Source organism: Anolis sagrei, chromosome 3 (assembly GCF_037176765.1).
Source record: "Anolis sagrei isolate rAnoSag1 chromosome 3, rAnoSag1.mat, whole genome shotgun sequence".
Taxonomy (NCBI): Eukaryota; Metazoa; Chordata; class Lepidosauria; order Squamata; family Dactyloidae; genus Anolis; species Anolis sagrei.
Window position 1 is genome coordinate 250,614,159 of NC_090023.1, and position 16,604 is coordinate 250,630,762.

Here is a 16,604-nt window from a genome sequence, read left to right on the forward strand (position 1 = left end):
AAGCAAAGGGGTGGGAATCAAAGGCATTGCAGAGCAAGTGACAGTGCTGAATTCAAAAGGCTGTTCCCAGTTGTAAGCAGGAGACAATAACTTAAAGGAGTTAAGAAAGATATAGATTACCCATTGTTTCTAACACAACAAAATATTCTCGCCTTTTTGGTCTCCTTGTCATGTCTAGTGAAACAGAGACTACACAAAAGCCTAGGAATAGAGAGGACAGAGGGAAGGAAAAGCAAGTCTCATGAAACCAGATCTCTATCATATTCCTTTCTTCTCCTCCTTCTCTGAAGCACACATCTCTCATACACAGAAACTATTACTCACCTGATACATTAATCAACAAGCTGTTTGCAAACTCTCCCTGCAACTCACATTCATCCTGATGTGAATGCACCATCAACACCATCCCACCTAATGTTGATATCTGGGTTGAAACAGGAGTGCAGAGCTTGTACAGTCAACTACAAAATTAATGTAAAATCACAAATGGGAAGAATGTGATACTTTACATTATCTGAAGGACAGCAAATCTCCCTGACTATAGGGCTAATGGGAAATGCATACTGTTAATTATTGGGTGTGGTCACAAGTCACCCACTGCTCCTGTTGAGACTTCAGTGCTGGGCCTAATTTCAAAGCCCCATCAAGTCATAAAGCTCACAAAACATCCTTGCCAAAGTTGGTGTTTGTCATGATTTTCCATGGAGAAAGCATGGAACACTGTAGAAAACCCCAGCACAGATGGAGACCAATAAGAACCAGTTGTGAATCTAGAGTAGCTCCTTCAACATTTAGTTGAACCCACTGCTGCTTTAATCTGAATGGTTATCTAATTCAGATAACCCTATCTCTGGGAAAAAAAAGGTTCCACCCCTTGGTTAGTTCTTTTGAAGTTCAGAGCAGATTTACCACCTCAGTGTCATAGAAGCCACCATCAGAAGCTGATGAAATCATTAGGACCACTTCCCTCATTGGATGATAATGATGACGATGATACCAATGATGATAATGACATTAGACACAGCAATCCAAGCAAAGCAATTAAGAGTTCAAATAACTTGCAGGTTGTCCCTGCTGCATTTTGATTGCTATTGAAATTTATTCATTTACAAGCCCAATATTTCTGGGGTTTCCCCCCGCAATGTCCCACTATATTTTGGGGCCCAGGGGATTTCTAGGGTGGCAAAACAGCCCTATGTTCACCCTTCTCTCTTTCAGCTGGAGTCTTTTTGGGAAGAGTGGTCTACTCAGGAAAAGTAAGATGGAAGATTATTAGACCCAGAGGAATGTTTGAAAATCCAGATTAGATCAGCACTGTTTGGAAGAGGAAAGGGTACACAGGAAGAATACAAACTCTTCCATTTCTTCTGGGATCTTGTACAGATAATAGTTCCCTATCTAAACATGGTGTTGATTGTGGATTAGTTTCCCCTATTTTGAGAGGCTGCTTGGGAAGAAAATGAAACAATAACTGATCTTGTTCCAGGAAACTTAACAGCCAGTCCAACCAACATAGAAAACAAATTACAACACAATGAGTCTGCTTCCATTTTGAAATGATTTTGCTTTAGTACCAAAGAAAGCTTACTTGTAAATCACATGTATGCACACACATGTAAACACACAAACATACATTGGGAATGACTTTTTTCTAAGCACAAAAGAACTGAGTCCCTATGTTATACAGGCTGCAGAAGAGAAGACACTCCACTAAATATTTCACAGCATTCAGAAAAGAAAAGATTCAGCTTTTATCCATAGATGCATTCACTCAAGCCCATAATAGAGCTGTCAAGAAACAACAACAATTTATTGTGCTATAATTTTGGCTTAGCAGAAATGCTTCCAGGCATGGATGTCTCTCCCCCAAGAGTGCAGCCAGTTGTTAAGCGGTGATCCCCGTGCAAAAATAAAAATGAAAATATGCATGCACAAAAGTTGCCATCAGCAGCAGAAAGAAAAGGGAAAGGCATTTTAGGAAGATATTAGAGGTAGAAAAAAACCCCAAACTCAATTTATTGAAAGTGGAGGCTAATTCAAAGCCACTTCTCTGGCTGACCTGTGCAGCGTCTAGTGCACTCTTGTGTTCTTCCAATGTCACTACAAGCTGGTCATGTTGGGAGAGCAAATTCTTATGCTGCAGCTACACAAAAGAAAACACCACATCAAATTTGATCCCAAGCATGTTTCATCAAGGCAAGTGCCAATCATTTTTCAAAATCTAAACATATATTCTTAGGGCTGTCAGCTTGATTGGAAAGTGATTCATCAGTTGTCTACTAATCAATTCACTAACTATAGTTTTTTCCAATCTTTCCAACCTTCAGTTACAAAGGGCTTGGTACAGATATAATTATGATTAACAGGCTAGGAACAAGATGTGAGGTTTATTTATTATCCTGACCTCACACACACTGACCTTACCAATAGAATAAATTTCTGTTCCTACCTTAATCACAGATAAAGGGTAAATCAACCTTAGCCATGGTTAATATTAACCAGGTTCCTTCCTAAATAAGGGCTGCTATGTTTCAAACCCTAATTAAGCAGAAACCCTTGATAAGATCAGCCCAGAGCATTTGCTTACCATCAAGACTGTTTACCAAGTTTGCTTATTTTCATCCTCATTTTAGAAAATAATTTTAAAAGGTATTTTAGAGGATTATTAATGAAAAGGTTTTCAAATTCATGCCTATCACTTATCAATCCTGGGATGGCAGGCAATACAAAAAATGGTAATGAAAAACATTACAAGTGGAAAAACAATTACAATGAATAATGAGAATGAATTTATTTGGCAAATGCTACAACAAATAATGGGAATAAACTACATCTTTAAACATGTTGTAAAGTTTTTTTCCCCTAGTTTACATCATCACGGTTAAGGCTGGAGTAAACATATGTATTACCTACAATTAAAAGAAAAATTCTTAGCTCTTCCCGTTGATAGCTTCCAATGTGTCTTAACCAGGAGCAGGAGTCATGCAATGTCCCAAATATTGCTGGTTTCAACTCCCAGAATGCCTCACCACTAGCAATGCAAGCAAGGACTACTGGGAAATATAGTCCAACAACATCTGGAGGCCTGCAAGATTCACATTCTAGCACTTAATCATGGTGACACATCTCACACAGGGTGAGTACACTGAAAAAAGTGAGAGAGGTCACATTTGGCAAAAGCTACCATGCACCATTAGGGGAAAATGCCATCTCTCTTAGTACTTTTTATTATTTCATAGCCTAATACACCTGAATTCAAAGAGTGTCCAAATCTAAATGGATTCCCCAAACTCAATAAAATGGGACTATAACCACTAGAATTTCCCAGCCAGCATGCTCAGTGCAGGAAAATGATTTTTTTTTCTTCATAGTACATATGGCTTGAAGATATTTATTAATCTCCACAAGACAGAACTATGTGTACTTAAAAAGTTTCTCTACACATTTTATTTTCATTAAGTTACGAAAGTAATGTATTGTCGAAGGCTCACTACCTCTGAGGATGCTTGCCGTAGATGCAGACAAAACATAAGGAGAAAATGCCTCTAGAACATGGTCATATAGCCCGAAAAAACCTACAACAACCCACTAAGAAAGTAATATCTGAATCATCAATTCTTATTCCACTTGCAAGATTTCTATTCTCTTTGGCAAACAGAAGATTTTGTCCCTCCCTCAGTAACACCTTGCAGGGATTTGGAAACTTACCTTCACATCTTGTAGCTGAGTATGAATATCTTGGTGGGCTTTCCTCAACTGCCTGTTCTCTTCTCGCAGATTATACATGGATTCTGTTAAAATTCAAATGTAAACAAATCTTGATCCTAGAGATATATTTTGTTAGAGGATCTGAATCACTCAAAGGTTTAAATATTTACTTTTGCCTCCTACTGAAAACTAGCAATTAAGGAATAGATATTTCCTCTCCTGTACCCAAAGTTTAATTGCGAATGAGTAAGTGCAATCCATACCCTTTATCTTTGACAGCTCCTGCTCTTTCTCTTGCTGTAGCTCTGCGTATCTCTGTTTGTGATCATTGATCACACGGTTAAAATCTTCTCCTTGTCTCCTATGATCATCTTCCAGGTCTGAATGCTGTTTCCTTAATTCTTCATGTTGACTCTGTAAAAATACAAAAATAAATGAAAAGCTGGACCATACCAAAATACTACTTATCAAAAATAAACTACACATTGAAAACATAGGTATTCAAGTGCTATAATAGAGCAGCACAACAATTCATTATTGTAGCAGTTGCTTATTTGGTCTCTTTCACAGAGAGGAGTAGGAGGAAATGGCTGTCAGGTAAGGTCCTCAGAACTGACAAAACCAGAGGTGGCAACTATGGTCTAAAATAATACAATCAAATTGGAAGGAAACTCATGAGTCAATGAGTCCAAACACTGCTCAATGCAGGATCGCAAGCATTACCAGCTGTCTGGGGTCTTTCTTGAGACATTCAATGAAGAAGTCCTTACAACCTCTCTAGGCTATTGGTTCCACTGTCAAGGTGTTCCTTCTAATGTGCAATTGGCATCTACTCTACTGTAACTTCAAACCTTTATATACCATCATACAATGTCAGTGATAACTATCGTAGGTCCAAAACATCTAAACAACCATTGCTGGTCACTACTGCTTAAAAATAATGTACATCTATTTACCTGTTTGGCTATTTAGTGCTGAATTTCTTCAGATTACATAAATGTCAATACAGGCTAGTATAATGTTGTGAACTGAGAGTGGGCCTGGTTAAGAAGGAAAGTCAGGTACCCTTCCAAATTACACAATTATAGTGCTATGATCCTATTTTAATTGCTATGACAACATCTATAGAATCTTGGTATTTGCAGTTTAGATCGTGGGAATGAGAATACATGGCCAGAGAGCTCTAGTGCCTCATACTGTTATTTGTCATTGACTTCCACTTATGATCACCCAATGAATCTTTCAAGAGCCCCAGCCATCAGCTGCCCTTCTTAGGTCTTGTCACCTCAATGCCATCACTTTCTTGACCAGCTGTTATATGGTCTTCATATTTTCCAAGTGCTTTCAAATTTATCAAACATTATCACATCTTTTCCAGTGCATATTATCTCATAATATATCCAAAGTGTTACTGCCTTAGTTGTCTTGACTTTCAAGGACAGTTCAGGATTAATTTGCTCAAGGACCAGTTAATTTGTAATGTTAGCCATAGAACTTCTCCAGGACTACATTTCAAAGACGTTGATTCTATTTCTTTATTGCCCAATGTTTACAGCCTACATAAAAGTTGGAACCAAATAATTCTATAGGATGTTGGCATGGCAATTAAAGTGAAATCACATCAGGTTAACTATGGAGTGTGAAAGGTTCCCAGGCAGTAGAACCATTGTTAGTGTTGGTGCAATAGCTCAGCATGCACACAAGAAGTTCTTCCTCACTCTACAGTGGGACATAGGGAAGCAACATTTTTGCAAAAGGAAAGATGACTTCTCAAGACATCCAGAAGACTTGATTGAGTTAAAGAATTAGTTATTTCAACAACAGCAGAGGCTGAATATCACAATTTTCCCAAATTCCCAAGAACTATCCCTCTCTATTCCTAGGCTTGGGTCAATGGTTGTATAAAACAAAGCAAAGTAGAGTCTCAGGGAGAGGTTGGTAATAAATGTATTATTATCATTATCATTAACTGACTAGATTTTTTTATAACAATAATCATATTTACCTTCAGCATCTGGTGTTGTACATTCAATGCACTGTACCTGCTATTGGAATCTTGCTGTAAATGAAAAAGAGAAATGCAGCATTAGCTCATATGCACTCCATTCCTACAAAGGGGAGCTCAGTTTGTGCATATTTGAGTGGGGAGAGGGGCAGACTGTGTGCATGAGGTCCATGTAGATTTCTTGCTGTAGTATAAGGATTTCTGCTTGAGCAAAGGATAATTTAGTAACATGAATGTGAAGAGGCAATTTTTTTTCACTGTGAAGTGTTAGGTATTGGTAGAACAGCAAATGTTACTCAAAGCAGTCTATTAATATCTTTATGCAGAGGGGTGAGTTACACTGAACTACAATGAATTACTGTTTTTCCTATAATTAACCTTGCATGTGGAGAAACTGACTAATAATACCTAGACTTGGGTTGTTAGCCTTCCTGAAGTTGTAGAACTAACAATGAGATTACTTTAATCTGATGTTTGCTGTTTATATTGTGTGTCTTCAAGGTGTTCCAATTTATGACAATACTGAGGCAACCCTATCACAGGATTTTCTAGGTTTAAGAGTGTGTGATCCATCCAAGATCATCCAGTAAATGGAGAATCAAACCCTGGTCATAGTCCAACACTCAAATCACTATACTATGCTGGTTCTCTTGCTTATTTGATCTTATTTGTCTAATATTGAACTAGAAACTAAAGGAAGTGCTCCTTACAATGAAGAGATCTGCCAATTTCCCAGCTGTAAGTCACATCACCTCTTCTCTAAGGATAGCATTCATGCAAACAACAGAAGCCTAAATCCAATTGCCAGACATCTCTAGAATAGTTTGCTACAGTATAAGTACCTTACACTACAGTATTGACAATATAATTCAATGTGTCTATTAAACAGTGTTTCCAGTGCAGAATCAGAGTTTAGGTTCTTGCAAATGTGCTGCTGTCCCAAAGATTACTTTCCTCAGGATTTGTGTTTCCAATTGAGTTCAACACAAAACTGTAATCAATCTTCCGACCAGAAGTAGATATCTTTCAAGTGTAGCAGGTCAGGGGTTCCACTGAAAATAATCTGAAGAGATAATCACTATACACAGGAGAGAACAAACATGCTGCCAGAAATTATCTTGGCCTTTCTGCCCCAGTTGTTTCTAGTACTAAAAGGCCAGGTCACACTCTGCACTGAACAGAGATTTGCCTCTTAACGTCTCTTACTGATTCATCATCAATACAAACAGGAACCAAGTAAGATAACAGTTCTGCAGTGGCAAACTCAAGGGTTTACTATAATCTGGTTTGAATTAGAACATATGTCAAACACAAGGCCCATGGGCCAAATCTAGCCCACCGCAACATCATATGTGACTCACGAGGTTCAGTCAAATTTGAGAGTTTGTAGCATTTTGAATGATTGTGGCCTGCATTTTGTTTAGTGTTTGTTGCTATTTTCAGAACATGTTCAATCAACGAGGATGGTGTGTGATGTGGTGTACCAGGTTATTTAACAATATGTTATGGAGTAGTTACGTTTATGTTTACACTGTAAGAGTGATGTGATGTGGCCCTCGGTGAAAATGAGTTTGACACTCCTGAATTAAAATTAGAATTTTAAAATAATGTTTCTGAAGTGAAACACTTAACACAGTAAATTTACAAGGGAAAGGTGCAGGAAGGCTCATCCTTTTGCTGTTTAGTAGTAATGGTAAGTAAAATGATGGAAATTGTTCTCTAGGCAAATTACATCTCAGGAATCGAATGAAGTTCATCCCCAAGCAAGAATATCACTTCAAACATCAAAGTTAAAATTATTCAGAACTGTGTTTTCAGTTATGTTTATATAAGAGGAAATATATTTTATCTTCTCACTTACCCTTCCTTTATTTAGTGTTTCTTGTGCTTCAAGTTTATAAACAAGAAAGTCTAAAAATAAAGAGGGAGAAAATGACTTTTAAAAATGAGGAATGTTTACTTAGACTAAAAAAAAAAACAACAGAACGATTTGCAGATGGTGGAGACACTTCAAGGTTCAAACAATTTTTCAATAAAGATTTCTGCTTCACAAAGACAACCAGCTTTGCACATATGTACACAACTCAATTTTGCACCCTTGATCACTAGTTCCACTTAAAACCAAACAATAAACAGTATTAAAATTTATCAACAAAATGTTTTTCTAAGTGAGTCAATTGAAATGCAATGATTATTATCCAGAGAGATTTTCAGGATTATCTGAAAAAGCTGAAAATAATATACCAAACAAATGGAAGTTAATTCCAAATAAAACAACAGGATCTGAAAATGTGGAAAGTAAGCCTTGAAAGACTGGATGAAGAAGGGCAGTGTATGATAAATGTGACCCCTGGACCCCACTTTTGTGGCCATTGAATGTTCCCAACCCCCCCCCCCCCCAAAAAAAAAAACCCCCACTCTGTACAATTTTGGTCAAGCTCTTTGGGCTGAAAACAAAATGTAAACCCTTCAAATGTATGAACACATGCAAAAATGTTCCTACCCTATCTACACAACCTCCACAGATCCCCCGAATACCTCCTTTTGTCTTCTGTGATTTTTTTTCAAAATAGTAACCGTAATTGGCATTATGTTACTTCCAATGGCTATTCTGAGCAGGATTACCGAAGAAAATTATTTGGGCCTGCTGTAGAAGGAGGGCCAGATTGCAGAAGACTGGGGAAAGCCAGCCCCGCCCTCCCCACTACAATGGCTCACCCCTGGGATGACATGACATGGAGATACAGTCCTAACCGGCTGGAAAAGATGCAATGAGACTATTTACTGTTTCTTTTCTTTCTTTAATATTTGTAAGCCACATTGCTGTTGTGCTGGAATTGCTTTTTTGGCTATGCAAAAAGTCTGGCAATGTCTTAATTAATTCATATCTTCTAGTGCGTAAATACAAAGCATCTACAGATAGTCCTAAATTATGAACAAGACAGGCTCTGTTGGTTTGTTCTTAAATTGAATTTCTATGTAAGTCGGAACAGGTACATTTTTTAAGTGTAACCCCAGCCATTATATATATGCATGCTGTGGATAGCATAGGGAATGTTTAACACCCCTGTGGTATTTCTTTTGCAGTCTGTGCAAAAATTTGCTGTCTGTGCAGATTTCACCTCACTTTCTGTCCCTGTGATAACTGGATTTTGAAAAACTTGGCTTGCTGTGGAAATAAGGATTGGCAAGAAAGTCTCAATGGAGATACGTTTCCCCCATGATAGCCCTTTCAGGAGTGGATTTCCCTTCTGAGGGGTAGATTTCTCTCACTTCCTGTTGTCTCACCCCCCGTTCTTAACTATGAGTTGTTTGTAAGTCAGATGTTAGTAACTTGGAGACTGCCTACGAGGGTTGAATGGAAAGTAATGCCTCCACCTTCATTACTTGGGTTTGGATGGGAATGTTTTAAAAATCAAATGCAGAAATACTCCTTAGAATGTGCTCTTTAACTACCACTATTCACTTTTTGACACAATCACTAGACAATTGGATACATTTATGCCAATAATGAACAAGTTTTCTGAAGTCATCACTGAAGAAGTCGACACTGTGTTTCCGCAACCCATCATGCAAGGATCTTCCAGTAGCCAAGCAAAGCAATAATGTGACCCACACATTCTTGTGAAATGCCGATTATGCTTGAAATTTCTCTCTGAGTGATATGACGATCATCCTGAATTAATCTGTCAACCTTTTGCTCACAGAACATCCATCTCTTCGTCTCTCACGCAAGTCAGATTTTCCCATCTCAACATCTTTAAACTTACTTGCCCAATGACGCACAGTACTCACATCAACACAATCACCATAAACAGCTTGAATTCTCTAATGAATCTCCTTTGGTCAATTCAATGACTGCACGTTGGTTAAGTTGCACTGACCGTCTGTGCAGGGTTCCATACAGTTTAACAACACAATCATTCAATGCTAAAGTTTCCCACCTAAATGGAACTGTAGAGGAGAGTCTACTGAACAAACCAGAACCTGCCGCATACCAGTACTGCCATCTGTTGAGGAGTTACATACTTTTTATTCAACCCTCGTATATTGAGTCCATCCTCCAGGAAATAAAGCCCGGCTGCTCATTGGAGGGAGTATACTAGAGACAAAGTTGAAGTACTTTGGCCACATCATGAGGAGACAGCAAAGCTTAGAGAAGACAATTATGCTGGGGAAAGTGGAAGGTAAAAGGAAGAGGGACCGACCAAGGGCAAGATGGATGGATGGCATCCTTGAAGTGACTGGACTGACCTTGAAGGAGCTGGGGGTGGTGACGGCCGACAGGGAGCTCTGGCGTGGGCTGGTCCATGAGGTCATGAAGAGTTGGAGACGACTGAACGAATGAGCAACAACAACATATTGAGTTTGGAAAATACTGTTATGAGAAATCTAGAGTTTCATTGTTGTCCACTAGATGGTAGTACAAAACCATTAAGAGATTCAAGACTTAAAGGGTAAAACACTAGACAGCTGTGAAGTAGGATATCTGAAATGAAAGGAACCTACTCTTCAGCATTTGTTTTGCAAAAGCTTTGATAAATCAGAAGCTTCTCTGGAGGAGTTTATATCTGTTCCGAAAACGGTACATAGCTGTGAACATGGCATAGCATTCTTGGATTAATAAAACAAATAGGAATGACATTTCCTCTGTATCTTGTTTTATCAGAGAATCACTGGACTGGAAGAAACTAGAAGAGTCATCTAATCTGGCCCCCTGCCATGCAGATAAAGCACAATCAAAGCATCCACCTAACAGATGGCAGAGCTGAGATCTTAAGAAAAATAAATAAAATATATTAATTGATTGGTCTGCTCTATATCTCACACTTCTGTATAAGAGGTCAAGGAGACTAACATTGTTATAATAATGTATTAGGCAAAAACCCTGCTGGTGTCTCATACATCCTTAAGTACCCCATAGATTAATTAGATGTTTTTGTCCACTGTGGACAAAAGTTGTAGAATTAAAGGTGTCCAAAATATGCCAATGTACTTGTAGAAGCAACTGAGCATTTCCTTGTGCACTAGGCTGCATATTCAGGGGTACATCCACTTGTAAGGATTTATCATTGAACACAAGGGTTGCATAGCATAGTCAGTGACTAACTCCACATACATTAGATTTATGTTATACACCAACATGGAAAATCTTGGATATATAAATCACAATTTATAAATAACAAAAGTCTAAACATCATAAAATCACATGACTAAAGTTAAACATTTGCACAAAGTATAATTACAAAATTGTACTAGTGGCAAAGCTGGGTCAAGTATGGCTTGACTCTGCCACCCAGGTCTTAGTTTATTTCTGTTTGCCCAGCATTTGCTATCAAAAATTAATAGTGATTTCCAGATATTTCACCATATTCTAATTCAGACTGCATTCTCAAACTGTAGTTCTGGGCATAACAGTTCAAAAGGGCTTTACTTGAATGCATCAGGTGGAAGGCAAACAAGATGATAAAAGGTCTATCACAGGGGTCCTCAAACTAAGGCCCGGGGGCCGGATGCGGCCCTCCAAGGTCATTTACCCGGCCCTCACTCAGGGTCAATCTAAGTCTGAAATGACTTGAAAGCACACAACAACAACAACAACAACAACAACAACAACAATAACAATCCTATCTTGTCAGCCAAAAGCAGGCCCACACTTCCCATTGAAATACTAATAAGTTTATATTTGTTAAAATTGTTCATTTTAATTATTGTATTGTTTTTAAAGTATTTTTTGCATGACAAATAAGATATGTGCAGCGTGCATAGGAATTCATTCATTTTTCCCCCCAAATTATAATCCGGCCCTCCAACAGTTTGAGGGACCGTGACCTGGCCCTTTTTAAAGTTTGAGGACCCCTGGTCTATCAACTAAGCTCTGTTATAGATAACTAAGGAAGCTGGGTATATTTGTTGAAGAGAAGGCTGAACTAATAGTCATTTTTAAATATTTAGTGGGAATGTCATATAGAAGATGGATCATGCTTGTTTTCTGCTTCTTCAAATACTACAAACCAATTAGGATTAAAACTACAAGGGGAAAAAACATCCAAATCATGTGGGGGAAAATCTTGATGGTAAGAGATATTCAGCAGTTGAACAGAAAGCCTTGAAGAGTGGCGGACTTTCCTTCTTTGAACAGCATTAGAAAATGTAAAGAAACAGACTAGTAGAAAATGTAAAAAAAACAAAAACAGATTGGTACTATTAAGCCTAATTGACTGGGAAATAGAAAAACTAGATTGAAATCAGGGTCATCATTAGAGAGGAATGCAAAAAAGACACTATCTGCAGTCAATAACAAATAAAAACCCCATTGGATGTCAGGTAAAACTCTTCAAGCAGCAAAGGACAGATGAGAAGCAAAAGTTTGCTTAAATAGAGTCAGAACCCTGAATACAACTGTTCAGCTACTTGTGTGCAGGGACAAGGAGAGCTAATATAATAATAAATACAGAGAAACAGAAGATAAATTTAAAAAACAGACTGAAACAGTACATGGAAGAACTATATAAAATAGATAAAAGGATGACAGATGTGGCCCAAGAATCCTTTTAAATAGAGTGAAGTGGGAAGATGCACTCAGGGCACTTGGGAGAAAAAAATTATCAGGAACAGCAGGTATACCAGTAGAGCTGCTTCAAGCTATAGGGAGAAAATCAACACAAAAGAATCTCAGAAGAAAATCAGACTGTGTTTTATAGATTATGGCAAAGCCTTTTCTTGCATCAATCATGAAAAACTTTGGATTCCTCTTAAAGAAATGGGTGTGCTGAAACATTTGATTGTCCATTTGAAATGTAAAATGTTACCTTCTTTTGCTTTCTTATGTTCAAGTCTCTCTTTCTGTAAAGATTTTTCCAGTCTTGACCGGTGTTCATACACAACTGGGGGGAAAAGGAAAAAAATAAAAATGTAAATAAAATAAGAGTCAGTTTTGGAGAGAAAAGTACAAGTTTCAAGAGAGTGGAATAAAAACATAGATGTTTCTGAAATGCATATTTATGGACCAGGGAGAAAACCAACCCCTTGTTAGTCTCACAACCTCTGAGGATGCCTGTCATAGATGCAGGCAAAACGTCAGGAGATAATGCTACTAGAACATGGTCATACAGCACAAAAAACTCACAACAACCCAGTGATTCCGGCCATGAAAGCCTTCAACAATACAATGATGTAGATTGTTTCATGGTTTCAGAAGATTGAACCATGGCTTCATTTTCCCCTCTAGTGCTGTCAGCTGAGAGAAGATGGCTTATGCATTTCCAAATTATATTTGTATATAATGGAATTGAGGGTTACACCTTATGTACATAATGCAAATGAAGAAAGCAAAAGAATGTTGAGTCAATGTTTGCCCAAAGAATGAATAAACTGTGACAGTCATCAAAATGTGGTCACTATCCATGAAGTGATATAGTAGTAAATCACACACATACACAATTTTTTTCAGTCTCATTATGTATGTTCTTTTCTACTGTAGCACAAGAAAGGAATGTAATATGACAAAGTAGGAAAAAATACAGCCTCTATCTTCCCTCTTCTCTGCACAAACATCCAACATGTTTGCATCTTCACATCTCTTTAACCTAGAGGATCAATCATGTGGCCCTCAAGATGTTTTGGGGCTAAAACTCTCAACAGATGTATCCAGCAGAACCACTGGTTAGATGCACTCCAAAAACATCTTCAAGACTTCATAATATCAATTGCTGAATCAAGCCATAGTTAAGGCTATCCATGACTTATTGCTTTAACCACAGATTGTCGCAGAGATAAACAAACAAACCAGTTAATTTCCTAACTTCTGGCCTGTTCCCTCTTCTCTGCATATTTCAGGGTAAACACCTAAGAAAACAAGGCAAGGAAAAGCTAATGTCTCAGTATGAATGTGACCAACCACCATGGTTTAAACATGGTAGACTTCATATTCTCTCAACAAACTATGGTTTCCAACTGATTTTTTTTACAGTTTTTTAAAATTCGTTTGTAAGGAATTGTTTAGGCAGATTGGGATAGATTTCAACAAACCATAATGTGGTTTTACTGTTAAGTGTGAACTGTACTGCAAGCTATCACACTGTGTGCACAATTCACTCCATGATTGCAAGGGGTACTCTTTACCACCACAGAAGTATGAACTCTATAAGATGTGATGACATCTACATTCTCAGTTGGACATTACACAAATCCACTGAGGTCAGGATCACATACTACTTCAAAGATCAAAGGCAGCATAAACAGGAACCAAAAATCAATAGCAAGAAGGACCAGTGGACTCATGCCTTGCTTCAAAGCTTTGAACTATTATCTGGTTGGCCAACATAGGAAACAGAATATTGGACTTCATAGGCAATTGGTTTGATACAACATGGTTTATGGCCATGTGTCTGAACAACTATAACCACCAACTGCAATTTGTGACATTGCAAAAAAGGGGATCATTATTTCTTCCTTTCTCTGACCATCCTGTTGATTTCATGAAGCCAACTGACTATGAGTATGACTGCAATCACAAGTTATTACATCCCATCTTCAAAGAAAATATTCATTCAATTTACAAGCAGAGCAGCTGTCTGCATTAAGACAAGACCATGGAAGATTTACAGGGTCCTATCTTAATTTAAACAGCTGTTCAGCTTGTCCTTAACTCCATGAAACATTTCCATCCTTACTATCTTAAATGAAAAAGAGGCTGAGTGCAATGGTCTGATGTTGTTATGCTTCCAGGTCTTTATATTTGGAACATTTTCAATAAAGCAACAAACAGATCATTTTCCGATCAAAACACTCACTCAGTCCTCTAGCTTCAGCTTCCTTGATGCCACTTGGATATTTCTAAATAGGCCATGAAAATACTATCTACCACTTTTACCAAATCAATTAACCTAACAGTCAGTGACAAATTACTGCAACTGTCCAAGAATGAAAATGACTGTGGGATGGTGATTTCACTCTAGGAATACAGCTGGAGAAGAGAGGTTGAGAATTACAGTAGTTTGCTCTTCTGAAACTGTTGAACTCCAAGTCACAGCAACTTAAACCACTACCATAGTTATGGATAGTAGGAGCTGCAGTACCACACTTGGGGGGGGGGGTGTGTGAATATTCTCACCTTTGGCATAAATGAGAGGTTGATATATAAGACTAGTATTTTCTTTTTGATCTCTATTTTGCTTACAATGACCTCATGGGAAGATGAGCCCGAGTTTTCATGCACTTCTTAATCAAGTCTAAATTCGACCTTTCACTACATAAATTGTGTACTTGAAAGTGAATTATAGGTCCGTCTCTCTAAAACTTAAAGTAGTAGGAATGAAAATAACAACAAAATAATCCCAAGAGTCCCACAGCATCTTAAAATAGTATGAAATTAAACTATATGAGCACCATGTCCAAGCTATAATAAATCTGCTTCCTTTTGAGATGCCATATTAACTCTATTCTTATTGCTTTAACATACAAACACAGCTATCCTTCTAATAAAGAATGATTTAATAAGAATATTTTCTCTGTGCTGTGAACATTCTAAAAAAGTCAGGTTGCACCAAAAATCAGCCTTTAGGAAATGACTAACCCATTACATCAGTTGGAAGCTATATTGCCAAAGCTTCCAAGTGTTACAGAATGGGGAACAACAAAGCCAATAAAATTAATTTTTACTTTTTATTACTTCTAGTTTTTTGAGAAAAACAGATGAGAAGTGGAATCTTAAGTAAACATCAATGAAGATGTGTAGCTTCATTTAGCTGTTTGTATGTCTGCTTACAAAACAGACCCACTGTACAAGCAAAATCCGTATTCCTCCAAAAAATTTTCCACTTGGCAGAAAGAGCTCTTGAAAACCAAGAGCTTATTCATCACTTCTGGAGTCTATCTTTTCCATTCTAAAATGGGTTGGCTCGGTTGTTCATCAGAATGGACATTATTAAGAACTTCTGTATTGCAGACTCATATGATTACTGTAATTTTTATATCTGATAATGAACACAGTGAGTGGACTACCTTTACTTTTCCAAAGCATCAAACTGGTGTGGCTTTAGGAGAGGGGAAGAGATTGAGGTCTATTGATGGTTATTAGCTACAGAAGCCTTATTCAGGGGCAAGGGACATTTTATTGCCAGGTTCTTAGGACAAACAACATCACTAATGTACATCCTGCATCCCCAAGAGGAAAAGATTCCCTGTATCCTCTTGGGGATAAAAAGGCTGGATACTGTTGGAGACAGAAACCACAATGCAACAAGAAAGATCCTTATCAACTCAATGGGATTTCAGTTAGCCATAACCACAGCCTCTTTCATTGCTATGAATGAGGTGGACTCCAGTTGAGTCTTCTTAAATTACGGGTTCAAGAGCCAACTTGGCACAGTGCTACAACTGCAAGAATTTAACCCTAAACTCTAGGGTTTCTATCCCTGGTCAGATGTGGAAAACTGCTGAGTGGCCATGAGCAAGATAAACTTTCTTGTCAAACCCCTCTGAAAAAAATCACCTCTGTAGGTAAAAAATGACGTGAAGGTATACAACCACCACCACAAGCATCAGCTCTGCCACTAGCCTCCATGGAAAAACTCCCCATGTGACAGCATATTAGAAGTGGCAAATTTTCTATCTCCTCTCCCAAACTTTCTCCACAAGGTCAACATTGCTCTACTCTATGAGCAGGGACTACAGCTGTTGCACTTTCCATTTTAGTAAAACAATGGTGTCATGAGATTTATGAGGTTCTAGCTTGATTGGCGTGGCATCCTCCTCCTTTATCAAAGTGTGAGTAGACGGTAGTACTGCTGCAGGACTCTTCTTTGAATTTGGGTATGAGAACAGCAGCCACAGCTATCTTGTTTTTTGCCCTCTTCTTGGGTGAGAGTGGTGCATATCACCACTGCAT

At 38.0% G+C, this 16,604-nt stretch overlaps 1 protein-coding gene across 2 annotated transcripts in view; it reads right to left on the reverse strand.

The window, feature by feature from the left end:
- Window positions 1-16,604, reverse strand: part of GOLIM4 (golgi integral membrane protein 4) — a 63,724-nt gene that overhangs the window by 29,154 nt on the left and 17,966 nt on the right. The window contains exons 2-7 of one of the 2 annotated variants that reach the window (XM_060767568.2): window positions 12,526-12,600; window positions 7,575-7,624; window positions 5,714-5,767; window positions 3,972-4,122; window positions 3,709-3,791; window positions 2,060-2,143 (exon numbers count right to left, since the gene is read on the reverse strand). In XM_060767568.2, the coding sequence (XP_060623551.2) occupies window positions 2,060-2,143; window positions 3,709-3,791; window positions 3,972-4,122; window positions 5,714-5,767; window positions 7,575-7,624; window positions 12,526-12,600 (497 nt within the window). The remainder of the gene's footprint in view (window positions 1-2,059; window positions 2,144-3,708; window positions 3,792-3,971; window positions 4,123-5,713; window positions 5,768-7,574; window positions 7,625-12,525; window positions 12,601-16,604) is intronic. The other variant, XM_060767569.2, reaches the window with a different exon arrangement.